The following is a 16347-nucleotide window of genomic DNA, read 5'->3' as shown; positions in this document are numbered from 1 at the left end:
AAGGGTTGATGAAAGATGGTGATGTAGTCAGGGGCTATGACAAAGAACACCACTAATGGGCTCACATGAGACTGAACCTATAACCTTAACATCATTACTCCCAAGCATTAGCTAGTGTATTGAACTCAGGAAATCAGTTTAGTTAAGTGTAACTGAAGACAGGCTCTTTAACTGGCTTCTCAGAATGGAGACAGCTATGCCAAAATGGTGCTATATTGGGAACTTAGACAAATACTGTGACTTGTCCTGTTCTGAAATAGCCATGCATGACATACATTGAGTAAGTGCATAAAAATCAAGTACAATAAGAGAAGCTGTTGATTTAACAATGGCAGCACAATATAAGGGAGGCCATTAATGCCACGCTGCACTTGAAATCTGTTATTACAATTTTGTACAGAGAGCACTCTGCAGTGATTTAGGTGAGCACGTCCCGTTACTTACTGATCACACAGTGCCAGACGCCCGTTTCCAGTGCCATTCAATAAGAAATATCTTCTGGCAGCTTGCACAGGGCTCGTGTTGCCGTACTTTCCCCTTTATAGCCTGGATATTTAAACATGAACTACCTCTTTCTGCTTGTAACAGCTGGCTAGGAAGCCTGTTCCTTAATTAGCAGTTTGTCCCTTGAGATTTTTACTCAGTAAATTCACTCTTCAGAGAAAGTACAGCTGGTGATGTGAAACAACTGGACCTATCATCTAAAGAACTTTTGTTTTAACGAAAGACATTTATTTCTGCAAATATATGGCTATATGTATATAGTTACATATTACTTAGTTGCAGATCATTTATCTGCCAACCTCCTATATTTGGAATACATCTGAGAAATAGGAAACATGCCCAAATAAAATGATAAAGGAGACTTTGAGAAGATTAGAGCAATGCCCTAGATGCCAGTTCATGTGGTTTACTTTAAAGGAAGTGTTTCATATAATCATCCAGAACCTAGTTATCCTTACTTTAAGCACAATTCTAATGATATTAATTAGATTTGAAGTATTGAATTAGATGAGGGAGAGAAGTACTAGGGGAAGGCATACCAACATCAAGGAGATATACCATCCTAAACCCTGATTGTGGTCACTAAAAGCAAAAATAACATCTCAGAAAGCATAGCATCAGTCTGAGGTCACTGACTATAAGAGCAAATAGCTCCATATAATTTTAATGGTACCCTAAAGGCAAGACTGTATTAGAACACAGTATAGTAGATGTTCATAGTGATGATTCTGAGTCATTAAGAAAATATGAAATTATGTTCAGTGTACTCAATTTACCTAGAAAATGAATTATGTAATACATTCAGATAAATTCTCATGAACAGTGGTTGAAATTAAAAATTACCTATGAGAGCTAGCTTCAGTTAACTGGAAATTTCACTTTATCTTATTCCCTGATGATACTAAATAAATACAGACATTGCTATCTTTTCAAGTTTTTATGAATCAGCATTATTTAGAATCTTTTATGTGAGCTGGAATTTAAATTCTTCTCTGATATGGACAGGGATAAGGGTAACCTTTAACTCTAGCATGCAATGGGAACAGATGTAGGATGTATATATAAGTGGTCAGTTCCAGGCAATCTGGATACATTTATATGCCAAGGGGTCCGTGAATGTGATAATTAATCCTCTGCCTTTTAGTTGGTGGAGCAACTATTCCATTATTTTTATGAGAATATTTGCATATATTACTCCACAAAATAATGTCTAAATGAAAACCTTGATCTATATACAAAATATACGTCTAATTTGAACTAACAACGGAGAAGGCTATTAGTAATAGAATGTCTGAATCAAACAATGTGTTCAAATTATGCCTTTCAAGTACATTCAATAAAGAGAAGACTGGCAAAGTATTGCCAAGTGAAGTTTATTTTAGGGGACATTCTTCAATTAATGGAGAATGATGAATGATTAGTGTTATAATTGTTTGCAAATGATTTGTTCTATAATAATTTCACAAGCTTAATCTAGTTTCTCTAACTAGTTTATAAGTTCCTCAAGTCCAGTGGCCATGTTTTCCTCTTTTCTTGCATGCATAGATTGTTTGCAACACAGATCTGACAAGATAAAATTTGCCTCACATGGTTGTTGAAAGAAAAACAATTTATAGGCTTTAACAAACTATATTAATGTTCTTTAAAATAATTTATTGACATTTTTACATCATCTATATTTCCCAATGTATCTTCTCTTCTTCTTTCTCCCTCCCAAAGAAACATCCTTTATAATAACAAATTTAAAAAAAAAAGTATATGTGTTTGGCGGGGGGGAGAGGGACAAAAATTCAGAAAAAAACTAACTCACATATCAAAAAAGGCTAGTATTCATTATATACCATAATAATTAAAATAATTTTCCCAAATAACACGTGGACCTTTTGTTTCTAATTCTTTGTTATAATCACGAGGTCTTATATCAATATTTTATGCTATGCTTCCATTTCTGTATTCTTTGACTTCTTTGGGGTATATATCTAGTGGCGGCATTATTACATCAAAGAGGAGTCAAAGATTAATAAATTTTGTGGCATAGTTATAGATCATATTCCCAAACAATTAGAACAAATTATAGCTCCACCAACAGTGCAATAGTATGTCTGAATCCTCACAGCATCTACAACAATTATAATTTCCTTTCTAAACATCTCTGTGAATCTGATTGGTGTGAGGTGGAATTTCAGAGTTCCTCAAATTTGCATTTACCTAATTATGAATAATTTGGAGCATTTTGTCATCTATCTATAGATAGACTGGATTTCTTCCTATGAAAATTGCCTATTTATGTGCTTTGAACATTTACTTATTGAGGAATGGCTCTCATGAATGTGCATCAGATCCTGATACATCGTGGGTATAAGAGCATTATCAGAGAGTCTTGCTGATAATATATTATCTTAATAAACTATTTCCCTTCTAATTTTAATCACATTTCATTTGTGCAGAAGCTTTAATTTTTTTTTAAGTAATCAAAATTTAAAATTTTATATCAGATATTCCTCTCTATCTATTGAGGGTCATGATTACTTACCCTATCTATAATTATGAAAGGTAGCTCCTCAAATACAATACACATTCCTATTGGGAGAAAAAACCTAGAAAGCATAGGAATAAATGGAGTCTTTATTAAAATGAAAAGTAGTGTCTATCTAAAACCAAGAAAAAGCATTATCTGTAATGGGGATAAATTAGAAGTCTTCCAAATAAAATTGGGGTGAAATAAGGATGATCATTACCACTACTATTATTTAATATTGTATTAGAAATGCTAGTTATAGGATTAAGACAAGGGAAAAAAAGATATTGAAAGAATCAAAATAGGAAATTAGGAAACAAAATTATTATTCTTGGCAGAAGATATGATGGTATCCTTAGAGAACCCTATAGAATCAATTAAAAATGTAGTTAAAACAATTAACAACTTTTGCAAAGTAGCAGAATATAAAATAAGCACACATAAATCATGGACATTCCTATATATTACCAGTAAAAACCCAGCAGGAAGAGATAGAAAAAAAATTTCATTATAGTGTAGACAGTGTAAAATTATTGGGAGTCTGCCTGCCAAGACAAAGCCAGGGACTATATGAATACAATTATAAAACACTTTTCACACAAATAAAGACAGATCTAGACAACTGAAAAAATATCGATTGCTCATGGTTAGGACGACCAATACCATAAAAATAACAATTCTACCTAAGTCAATTTATTTATTCAGTGCCATACCAATCAAACTTTAAAAGAATTATAGAGCTAAGAAAAATAATAACAAAATTCATCTAGAAGAACAAAAGTTCAAGAATATCAAGGGAATCAAAGAAAAAAAATTGTGAAGGAAGGTGGCCTAGCACCAAGACTTATCTATTCTGATCAAGATAATGATCCAAGAAAATTCCAAAGAACCCATAATGAAAAATATTATCCACTTCCAGAGAAAAGAGAAAACTGATGGACTCTGAGTAAAGATTGAAGCATACTATTTACTTTTCACCTTATTTTTTCTTGGATTTTTGGTTGTCTTTTCTTTTGTAAAATGGCTAAAATGGAATTATGTTTTGCATGAATTCACATAGATAAATTATATCACATTGGTTTTCTTCTCAATGGGTAAAGGAGTTGCAGGAGGGAGAGAGAGAATTTGGAACTTGAAACTTTTAAGAGGACATATATATACAAAAATATTTATAGTAGCTTTTTTTTTGGTGGAAAACAATTTGAAATTGAGAGGATGTCCATCAACTGGGTAAAGGCTAAACAAATTGTGGTATTTGATTTTGATGGAATATTATTGTGCTATAAAACATGATGAACAGAATGGTTTCAGAAAAACCTGGTCAAAACTCTCTGACAAAAGGTTGGGGTAAAACATTTTTTCAGGCTCAGGAGGTCAGAAGGAGAGGTTTATGATACTGAGGTGGGGCCTGGTCCAGGGCCATGTCGTCCATTTGATAACAATACCAGCTGTGGTCCTTGAACACAGCTGTGACAGCAACTTTAGGAGTTCTCAACCCAGAGATGGTAAGGGGATTGGGCAAATGATCAGTAAGAGATTGCAGGGTACATTGTGTTGGCACTGGGTGCAGTTCCTGGTGCCGTCTGGCAACTCTGTTGTCCATATACACTTTTGGATCACAGTTACAGGTCAGAGAGAATCAGTTGTGGTTTCAAGGGAGCAAGAGCCTGAAAAGCAACAGTGCTTGTAGCTGGAAGGGATTAATGTCTCTTCCTAGGTAGGGACAAGACTACAGACTAGAATAGAGGAAACACCTCTCCCTGCATCACACCACCTTGGAAGTGTCAAAAACTTCTAACCCCCCAGAACTAGCTCTAAAAACTGCAATACGAAAAAGCCTAAAGGTTGGGACAGTGCTCCCCACCCCACCTGATGCCCAAGGTGAGCAGAAACCAACTTTAATATAAAGCTAAAATTCAAAAAATAGGATGGAAAAATGAACAAACAACAACCAAAGAACCTGACCATAAAAAAAAAAACTACTATGCTTACAGGAAATATCAAGACACAAACTCAGAAGACAACAACATCAAAATAGCTATAAGCAAAGCCTGAAAGAAAAAAAATGTGAATTAGACACAATGTCACAAGAATTTCTGAAAGAGCTAAAGAAAGGGCAGAACAATAATTTCAAAAATAAAATAAAATAAGAGCACAGAGGAAAAACTTGGAAAATAAGAGCAATGCCAGAAAATAATGAAGAGAATTAAAAGTTTGGCAAAAGAGGCCCCCAAAAATGAAGAAAATATCACTTTGGAAAGCAGACCAAATAGTAACAGAGATACAAAACTTCACTGATTAAAATAACTCCTTAACAAGCAAAATTAGATAAACAGAAAAAGAGACACAAAAACTCAGTGAAAAAAATTTCTTTTTTTTTTTAAAGTTCATTTTATTGTCTTTTTCTTGGTACCATTGTTCACATTGACATTCTTCCATTTTTTTTTAAGGCAATTGGGGTTAAGTGACTTTCCCAGGGTCACACAGCTGGTATCAAGTGTTTGGTCTGAGGCTGGATTTGAACTCAAGTCTTCCTGACTTCAGGGCTGGTGCTCTATCCACTATGCCACCTAGCTGCCCCAAAAAAATTTCTTAAGAATTGGAATTAGGCAAGTGGAGGTTAATGATTGCATGAGACATCAAAAACAATAAAACAAAATCAGAAGAATGGAAAATAGAATACAATGTGAAATATCTCACCAGAATAACAACTGATCTGGAAAACAGATTAAAGAGAGACAATTTAAGAGTTATTGGACTGCCTTAAAACCATGATCAAAGAACAAAAAACTAGATATGATATTTTAAGAAATTATAAAGGAAAACTGCCCTAATATCCTAAAACCTGAGGGTAAAATAGAAATTGAAAGAATCTATTGATCCTGTCTTGAAAGAGATCCTCAAATGAAAACTCTAAGAAATATCACAGACAAATTTCAGAGCTCCCAGGCAAAGAGAAAATGCTGAAAGCATACAGAAAGAAACAATTCTAATATTATACAGCTATATTTAGGGTCACACAAGATTTAGAAGCTGCCACTATAAAGGAATGGAGGACTTGGAATATGATATTCCAAAAGGCAAAGAAGTTAGAATTCCAACCAATGATAACTGACCCAGAAAAGCTAAGTATAATCCTACAAAGAAAATAAATATATTTAATGAAAACAATAACTTCCAAAATTTTCTAATGAAAAGATCAGAGCTCGCATACATTTCATTGTCTGTTCCACACATTAAAAAAAAAAAAAGCTTTCTAACTTGATAACATACAACCTCCATTTTGAGACTTTGGGCTACAAATGACAAATATTTTAGTCATGGCAGCCCTTAAGAGCTTGCCAAATCATTGGTGGAAGGAGAACTTACACCAAGGATATCGTGGATTTTCAGAGTATCATTGTATTGACAAAATAATATAGTGTAGCAGTAAAAAATAATACATGAAATACATGTGACCTAAATATCAGAGATTATGGGTAAATGAAATGATAATACATATTAATAATTTGAAATGCTATTATATTTGTCTGAAAACTTATTTTGTATTGTATTTAATATAAACTTAACGGAGAAATAACTTTCAGAAATTAAAATATATCTAAAGTGGTAAAAAAAAACCATGGTGACAAAAGTAATAAAATAAAGATGGAAGGAGGTGAAGAGGTATAATTTCAGTGTTTAACATTGAAGAATTTATAATTAAGACAATCACAACCACCTATAGTTCAGTAGGTGAAATCTATTCTACACATTTAAAAAATATTCCAATATTCCATAACTATGTTCGCTTAATGTATGTTTTTTTTGCTTACCTTTCAATAATGAGGAGGTAGATGGAGACTGTGATGAAGGACTACAGATTTGAGTAATGAGCAGAAATGAATCTTATTGGAGTTAGAGAGAGCAAGAAAATGTAACATGAAGTCTTAAGATTTAACCACATGGATGCTGAAGTCACTAGGCATGATGAATCATAAGATCTAGATTTGACAGAAGCATAAAAGTCCATCTAATGTAACCCTCTCATCTTGCAGGTGAAGGATTACACTTGGAATGGGGATACCTGGGTTTCCTGTATGGCTCTGACATTTATTAGGTGTTGACTGTGGACATTTTACTGCAACTCTTTAACCTCAGTTACTTCACATGTAAAACTAAGAGAGTGAAACTTTCAAAATCCATACAAGGAAATTCTTTGCCAACAAAGTATTAGATAAAAAATAATTATTTGTAATATTGTTTGCTTCTAGTCTTAGTTTTTTTAACCCCGCTTCTTCTATTGCCATTGTTTTTTGTTTGTACGTTTTGTTTCTGTTTTGTTTTGTTTTATTTTCCTTTCTGGGCCTCTTCTCACTTTTACTTTTCACTCTCTTTACTAGACTTTTAATTGTCTTTTCTCATCTAGTTATTGAACTGTAATGGAAGAAAGTTGTATACCTGCTGCAGACTCACTCTGTCTTTGTTATCTAACTATTTATTAAAGGAACTCCTACTCTCCAGGGAGGGCATCTTGTGTAGCTATGTAGGTCAAAAGATGAAAATTGAATTTCTCTCTCAACAAGAACCCCAGGAGCTTCTCCCTTTCTCAGCAATAGCCAACTGGGCAATTAACTTAATCTTTCCATTGACCTTTACTTTAATTTTTGTTGTCAACGCTGCCATGAACCTTTAGAAAGTCACTCACCAATGAGCCAGACACAAATAGGGCAAAGATTAGAAGTTCAGGGTGAGGCTTTCAGGACGATTTCCAGGGAATAATGATCTTTGAGGGAAAAGCACTAGGGTTGTATATTTTCATGATGGTATTCTAAGTACATATTTCTCATAGATGCTCCTTAAGCATATTGGAACAGTGCCAACAAGGGGTACTCTGTAGTCATAAGTCAATATCATTACGACATGGGCACTTAAGGAGAAGGCATGACTGATGCAATACACCTACTTGCATGAGAAGAATGCTTCCTAGCTCTGGGGAAATAAGTTTCTCAACTGGCTATTTCTATTCGTTTTCACTTTGCCCTTGATTTATTGCCAGTCCTAGGCTTTAGCATGACAAAGGCTTAAGCTTTCAGTGCAAAATGATATTCCAGACTCCACTAAATATATTTGTAAGACAAGGGCAGGCGACAAAATTAAACTGCTGGCACAAAAACCAGCTGTTACTTAAAGCTAGAGGGAGATTACAGTGGATTATTACTTTATCAAAAAATATTTCAGCTACAAAAGGAATGCTTATTTTCCCACTACATTTAGCTGTGTGCTAATTTATCTCACACCTTCCTCGGATTTGTTCTTTCGCTGCCAATTTATTGAAAAGCCTGACAAATGTCACTGCCCTTTGCTGAGCGACACTGGAGGCTTACTTAGTTATTGCCACCCTGAGTTTGAAATAAAAAACTGCACAGGAGAATTCCTCACACTGTTTCTTTTATTTTTATTGTTGTACTTTTCATTTCCAATGTCAGGTTTTTGGGCTTATTATTCTACTCTTAGATCCCACCAAAGGATAAGGAAAGAGGGTCTGTCAAAAAAATTTAAAATAAAAAAAATAGAGAGAGAAAATCAACACACAGTGACTGAAAATGTTGGGATTTACTTAGCATCCAATGAGCCTAAATTCTGCCAAATTTCCTCATTAAATAAGCAAATAAATAAATGAATAGATGAATAAATAAAAAATCAATCAGAGTATTTCATAATATCTTAAAATTACAAAGTGCTTGACAAATATTATCTTACTTTATTCTCACAATAATACTTAGCTGTAGAGGGTTTATGGTTTTCATCAGTGGAAGGAGTACCCCACACCTACAAAATTACAAAGTATCAAAGATATTCCTTTAAATTAAAGAGCTAACCTTCAGGGTCTTCTGAATTTTCTGAAATTCTTTCTGAATTTCTTAGGTGTACAGATAATTTAATACGGAAAGTTTTTTTATGCTATTTGATTACTAAGAATTTGTTCTCAGTGTTATGTTTCCCCTTTCAACCAAACACGCTCTACCAGCATTCATCTCAGCTTTTGTTGAATGTGATTACCCTGTCTCTATCTCTGCACTTCAAGAGTCTAGGTTACTGTGGGTGACAGCTATCAACCTAGAACACTGGAGAAGAAAGGAATAATGAGTTTACAGTGTCTCTGCATAACTTCCCAAAGCAAAAAACTGCACAGAGATCATTGAAACCAGAGCTTTGGCTCTCTGATAAATGTGTTCCACATCTCAAGATACAGGTGTCTGCAAGTCAAGTGATCCTTAAAAGGGGGATGAAATTTTTCTTTGATCAGAGAAAAATGATTTTTATAAATACTTTGACTGTTTTCCTAACCTATTATGTTCTAATTTTAATTTTAGCACCAAATCTGAAAATCCACTCTCCCTTAATTGGTTTAGTCATGTTGCTCACTATATGAAAAAAAATATTCTGAATTTGTTTTATATTAATATCTCTTTGTATTTATTTTCCATTTTTATCTGAGATCTTCAAAGGCCTTTTTAAATATAAGCTCATTAATCATAACCTCAATGGATTACTCAATCAGAAACAACTTACAAGTATTTTGTCATTTGATCTTCACAACAAGTTAGGTGCTATTATTATCCCCATTTTACAGATGGGGAAACTAAGGCAGAGAGCTGTTAATCGACTTGTCCAGGATTACACAGCTTGTAAGTGTCTGAGGCTAGATTTGTACTCATATCTTCTTGAATCCAGGTCTAGTGTTTTATCTGCTTGTTCAAAATTAAGTAAATGTGGGATATTATATATATATATGTATATAAATGTGGGATATATATATGCACATATATAACATAATGACTGGTGAAGTTTTATGAATTGGGGAAATCAGAAAAGGCCTATGGAAGGCAGTGACATGGTGACATGTGCATGACATGTAGTGACAAAGGATAATAGGATTTTAAGAGATGAAGGTAAAATGACAGAGTGTTACAAGAAAGGGGCAGGGTAGAGCAGTCAGGGAGCAAGATTCAGGAGATAATTTAGGAGATATAAAAACAAAAGCTATCAATAAATATATACATACACATACATATACATACATACATACATATATATATATATATTTTTTTTTTCAAATAATGTGATCTTGAGAGTAGGACCAGTGTTGAGTCTCTGATACTTCGCATAGTGCCTGGCACACGGTAAGTGTTCAATGAATGTTTATTGAATTTCTAGCTTTAAAAAAAATCTCAAATTTCAGAAAATGTTTCTTTGAGAAAACTTACACCACCCAGGCAGAGGTGATTGGAACTGTTATTCTGGAGAACTAAGGTGTTTACTGAATAGTCTTCTCCACTGTTTATAAGGAGCACCATTTCTTTGCATAGCTAGGGCACCTGTTAGTTTCAGAGTAGGAGAGGAGAGATATTAAATTTTGAAGAGTTGCAGCTTGAGATATTTTTAGGTCAGGCCCGGCAATGGTAAACAGCTATTGAGCAGTGGATTTGAAGATACTCCAATACTGGATTTCCCCTTATCTCTATCTCCTTAGTGCCAGGTGTGTTAAAAATGGAAAGTGCTCCCATTCAACATTATTTTCACCAATGTACTCATGATTGCAAAGGTAGACAAGGTGTCTTGTAAATGTATGTGTTAATACTATTGATATAAATAAAAGGCTGAAGTAAAGTGGGAGATTAGATAACATTTGAGTAATCTCTATAGTAAAGCAAAGTAAAATTCTGGTCCTGCTTCTCCACTAAGATGGTATGTTGTTAAGTAGTGTTCTTGGAACATATGGACTAATTTTGAGTCTTATCTTTACCATCAAGAAAACAAGAGGGACAGATGATGAAAGAGAACAAAATAGAACTGATTTCAGCAAAAGTCTTTTCATAGATTATGTAAAGCATATAGAAACAAAATTACATACAGTCAATAAAACATTTTGCTTGTATTCACAAGTACCTAGGAACTTTGAGGACAACGGGGATGGCTCAGGTCAAAACTCAAGTGAAGTTTGTCTTTAATGTGCTTTTCACATTTTTCCCCTCCTCTCACCTCTTTTCACTTCTTCTATCCTACCCATCAGGCTAAAAAGGCCCCCATGCCACCAAAGTCTCTCATTGTAACTCCTCAGCCAAACTACAGTCTGATTTGAGAATCCAAAGCCCAGAGTTGTCCTGAATTAGACTTTTAACAGTTGTGTGACACTGGACAAATAATTTCACCAAATTGAGCCTCAGTTTTCTTCTGCGCAAAATGAGAATAATAATATTTGCACTACCTCACAGGTTTGTGGTGAAGAAAGCACTTCGTAAGCCACAGGGTGTCATATAAATGTGTTATTACTACTACTGCTATTCTTATTATTTACCTAAATACATTATGCTCTAAGACTTTCCATCCTCTTTTCATCCTGCCTCATCAAAACATCTCTTCCCTTAGGTTAATTCACCTCAAGAAGTTGTAAAGAAAGCAATAACATCAAACTGTTTGCATTTTAAAAGAGATAATTTCTACTTACTGGAATTTTGTGTATCAATGTGAAGTTAACTTTTTTTTTTAAGCATAGGAAAGGGAACAAACAAAGCATATATGCAAGGCATAGTGCCAACACATTATAGACTTTTTTTTTTATTTGATCCACACTACATCGCTGTGAGGTGGGTGCTATTTTACAGTTGAGGAAACTGAGGCTTTCAGAGGTTAAATGACTTGGTTAGGGTCACACAGTCAATAAGTTTCTGGACCTGGATTTGAACTCAAATATCCCTGACTGTAGGCCCAGCATTCTATTATCCACTGTGCTACCTAGCTACCTATAGGCAATAGAGACATTTTGGAGCTGGAAGCTCTACTCTCAGAATTTGAAGACAATTCTTATGTAGCTCACCATATCTTATCTTCTAGTTCTTTTCTTCTGTCGATCATTTCCAATTTTAGTTGTATACAATTTGTTCAAAAACAGTTATTACCATGTTTTCTCCTTCATTAGACTCTGAGGTCCTTGGGAATAAGAACTCTGCCTTTCTTTGTAACAACAGTACTTAGCACAGTGCCTAGCACATAGTGGGCACTTAATAAATGTTTATCAACTTACTTCTCTGTGCAAAGACTGTCTTGTTTCTATACTTGCATGCCTAGCACAGTTTCTGATACATAGCAAATACCCATTAAAGAGTTTTTGAAGGGGGCAGTTAGGTGGCGCAGTGGATAGAGCACTGGCCCTGGAGTCAGGAGGACCTCAGTTCAAATCTGGCCTCAGACACATAACACTTACTAGCTGTGTGACCGTGGGCAAGTCACTTAATCCCATTGCCTAGTCAAAAAAAAAAGTTTTTAAATGAGTGAAAGAATGAAATGAAGAAGTGAATACACATCCTTATAGTCCTTTTAATCATTCTTCATATGATATATTTTATATAGCTCCTCATCATATTAGGCACTATTTTCTAGTGAGTTCTAGAGAGCACACCACATTGAAGCTACAAATTGTTCTGACCATTCTGAAAAATAATTTAAAATTATGCTAATAAAATTACTGAAAATGTCTATTCCCACTGATGCAGAGATTCCATTGCTAGGCATATAACCTATAGAGTATGAAGATAGAAAGAAAAGTCCTATAAATGTCAAAATATTTGTAACAGTACTTTCAGTAGCAAAGGAAGGAAAGCAAGAAGATATCTAAAGAGTAGAGAATGGCTAAAAGACTATGGCACATTAATATAATACAATACTACTGAACCATAAGAAATTATAAATATGAAGACTGTATAAAGCAGAAAAGTTATTTGACCTGCTGCAAAATGAAGTAAGCAGGCCTATCTAAACAATGAACACAATAACCATAACAGCGTAAGACAATCACAGGAACAACTTTTTTAAAAAAAAAAGAGGAAATAAAATGCTGTATAATTAAAATTACTAAACAGTCCACTAGGATAAAAAAAAATCTTCTTTCTTTGCAGAGTTGGGAAACTACATATAGTCAGACTTGTTTGATGTGTTGGTTTTGTTGATTGGATTTCTTTTTAATCTTTCTTCTTTACCCTGTTACAAGTGGGGACATGCATATTTAGAAATGAAGGTGGTGGAAAACCAAAAGATATCATTTTTTTAAACATACCAGGTTGGTTAGTATTTGCTATATAGGCTCTTAAGCGGGGAGAGTCTCCATGGATGTAGAGACAGGCACACAAAATCCAAGGGCTAGAAATAATTTCATAGGTCTTCCTGACCCTTCTCCTAAATATAGGTTGAATTACAATTACTCTACTTAACAGAAATGAACATTTATCTCTGTCATTATAAACCTCAAGAGAAAGAACTTGTCCCCATACCCTATAAGATTTCAATCATTCTAATCACTCCTGATCTATTACTCATTACTTAACACTGAATACTGGAGTATTAAAATAGTTTTCATCAAGGCATATCAAAACACTTTGACAAACATCCTTAACATATAAAATAGAACAATGTCCAGAAACCTTTTTAAGCAACTTTGAAGAGCATTAGCTTTTAAATGAGAATCTAATAGCATGAGATAAATTCCATTGAGATGTAAATTTAAATCCTTAATTCCATATACCATTATTCCCAGGTATTTATATAAGATTCTGATATAGTTAGGAAGTCAATCAACCACCCTTTATTAAGTGTCTACTGTGTGTCAGGTACTATGCTAAGTACTGAGGATATGAAGTAAAAGATGAATATCAGAACATTTTAAATGGATGAAATGACAAAAATAATTTGTAGAATTAGAAAAGATCTTAAAGTTAATCTAGCCCAATATCTAATTCAGTAAAGATATAACTCTTAAAACATTCCTACCATATGGTTAGCCAGTCTCTGCTTAAAGTCTTCTTGCTATAAGGATCTTGATTTGAGACAATTCCATTTTTGTACAGCCCTAATTATTATAACATTCTTTCTTGCTTAAGAAAAAAACAACAACAATAACACTCTTTGTAGTGTCCAACCATTCGGTCCTCTGGAACAATTTAGAAAAAGTCATTGAGGCAGCTAGGTGGTTCAACAGAAAAATCTAGGGGGTTGGAGTCAGGAAGACCTACACTGAAATCAGGCTTCAGACACTTAATACATGAGGGTTCCTGACCAAGTCACTTAACCTATACCAGATTTAGTTTCCTTACCTGTCAAAAAGGCATTTGGACTCAGTGGACACTAAGGTCTCTTCTAGCTGTAAATCTAGGATCTTATGATCCAATGGTCATCTTCAACACAGAAGCTCTCCAAACATTTGAAGATATATTTTTACAAACCCCACTGTCTCATCTTCTCTGGGCATGTCCTATATCATATTTCTCTGTTTATCTTCTACAATGCTTGGAACAGTGTCTTAAAAATAGTAAATAGATTACAAATTTCTTTTAGGAAAGGATAAATGGGCACAATTTATTACTTTTAGGAAATAGTTTACTTATCTTCCTCACACTTTTGGTTTCCTTTTTCTAGATGTAATTTTGTCAAAGTTTCCCCCCCCAATATATGGCTCTCAGAAATGAACATAGGATTTCAGATATCATCTAGAACAATTGACAGTACACAAGTATTTATTACTTTCTATGATGGGGACTATATGTCTATAAATGTTGTTTAATTGTGCATTAGCTTTTTATTTTCCCCAAAACAAGACCCAGGAGAAAAAATTTCAATAAAGAAGACAAGATATTTGTGGCCAAAAGTCTTCACAAGATTGCAGCTATTCTTAGGATTTTTTTTTCCTTGACACTTAATGGGCTCCAGCATGGAATAAATAATAAAGATTACTATTCTACAGTTGAGTCAAATTAAGGTTGCAGTACTTGAGACTTCAGCACTGAAGTAGTTGTCGTCTTGAATACCAATTTGTGAACCGTAAAGCTTAATTCTTCCTAGCTGCTTTTGTCTGAAAGTAGGCAACATCAAGGGAACTAAATTCAAATTACGATTAATGAGAATTCCAGAGGGCACCTACTGTCATTCTAGCACCATGTTGGTATCCATCCAACCCCATAGTCTTAACACTTACCATTCTTGCAGAGAAGAACAGCCAAGTAGTCCTGAGAGTAAGAGTCAATGTACAGCAGAAGGCTGGGTGTTTGGCCCGTCAAAAAATTAAATGCAATATTCTCCTTGGATGATGGCATAGCATCTACATAAATGGCTGAGGAGGAAAGACTTGTATTCTTGGTCACTGGATAAGGCTCTTGGAAAACATAGGTAATAGAAGTATCAGCTTCAAAAACTGCAGAAACCTCTGGAAAACACAAGAGTGGCATTACATGTAGAGTTAGTTAGTCCAGTGTTTTACACAGAATAAATGCTCTACAAATGTTTCTTCCATTACAATAACTACATTGAGAATTACAAATTCTTTAAAATTTGTCACTAGGGTACTGAGAGGTAGTCTGGTGCTGTGAAAAGAGATTTGGACTTGTCAACAGGCCTGTTGTGACACTTAAAATCTGTGTGACCATGAACAAGTGTTTGAATTGCTATGAATTTTACTTTCCCTGGCTGTAAAATGAATATAATATTCATATTGTCACACTCTCATTTTTAGTGTCAAGAAGGAGATTAGTAATCCTTAATGTACTTTATAAAAGTGAATTATTATTGCTATTTTTCTGTTATGTGGAAGAGTTGGTTGTGAAAATGCAAAAGCATATGAATTATGCTTTTTCAAGAATATGCTTGAAATATGCAACAATGAAAGATGTCTTTTATTGGCAGAAACATAACATTTGAGGACCTGAGGGCCAGATCAGATGACCAAAGTCTATTTCCTCTGGCTCTAAGTCTATTATACAAGGATCCTATAACTTATGCAAATTGGGTGGGGAGGGAACAAGCCTGGTAACAGCAAAGAATCTATGTGATACTGACAATTAACTTCTATAGTGCCTTAAGTATGCGTGGAATAGTTATGTATGCAATAGAATATGCATGGATTACCAACCAACTGGACTAAATTTTGAAGAAATAGTCCTATAAGTAGGTTTATAGATGCCAATAAAGTAGCTTTCCATACTATAAATTTATTTATAAACAATCACTTCTATACATGTTCAGAGCCTTGCTTAATGTACAGTAAATAAATGAGATGAGAGCCCTTGGACTTTTACTTTGGTAGATCCCAAACTTGAAATTCTGGAAGGAGAATGTGACAGTTATGGACAGAGCTTGAAAAAGTAATTAGCCTTAGAACATGACCCTTTGCCTCCTCACTCCCAAGAAAGAAAGAAGGAAGGAAAGAAAGAAGGAAAGAAGGAAAGGAAGAAAGGAAGAAAGGAAGAAAGGAAGAAAGAAAGAAAGAAAGAAAGAAAGAAAGAAAGAAAGAAAGAAAG

General features: G+C 34.3%; 1 protein-coding gene across 1 annotated transcript in view; it reads right to left on the bottom strand.

The window, feature by feature from the left end:
• CNTNAP5 (contactin associated protein like 5) overlaps nt 1–16347 on the bottom strand; it is an 880169-nt gene that overhangs the window by 115270 nt on the left and 748552 nt on the right. The window contains exon 19 of the mRNA XM_027854715.1: nt 15030–15257. Within this exon, the coding sequence (XP_027710516.1) occupies nt 15030–15257 (228 nt within the window). The remainder of the gene's footprint in view (nt 1–15029; nt 15258–16347) is intronic.

This window comes from Vombatus ursinus, unplaced genomic scaffold (genome assembly GCF_900497805.2).
Source record: "Vombatus ursinus unplaced genomic scaffold, bare-nosed wombat genome assembly UNPS02010548.1, whole genome shotgun sequence".
Lineage (NCBI taxonomy): Eukaryota > Metazoa > Chordata > Mammalia > Diprotodontia > Vombatidae > Vombatus > Vombatus ursinus.
The sequence above is the reverse complement of the archived record's forward strand: the minus strand, read 5'-3'. Positions and strand labels throughout refer to the sequence as shown.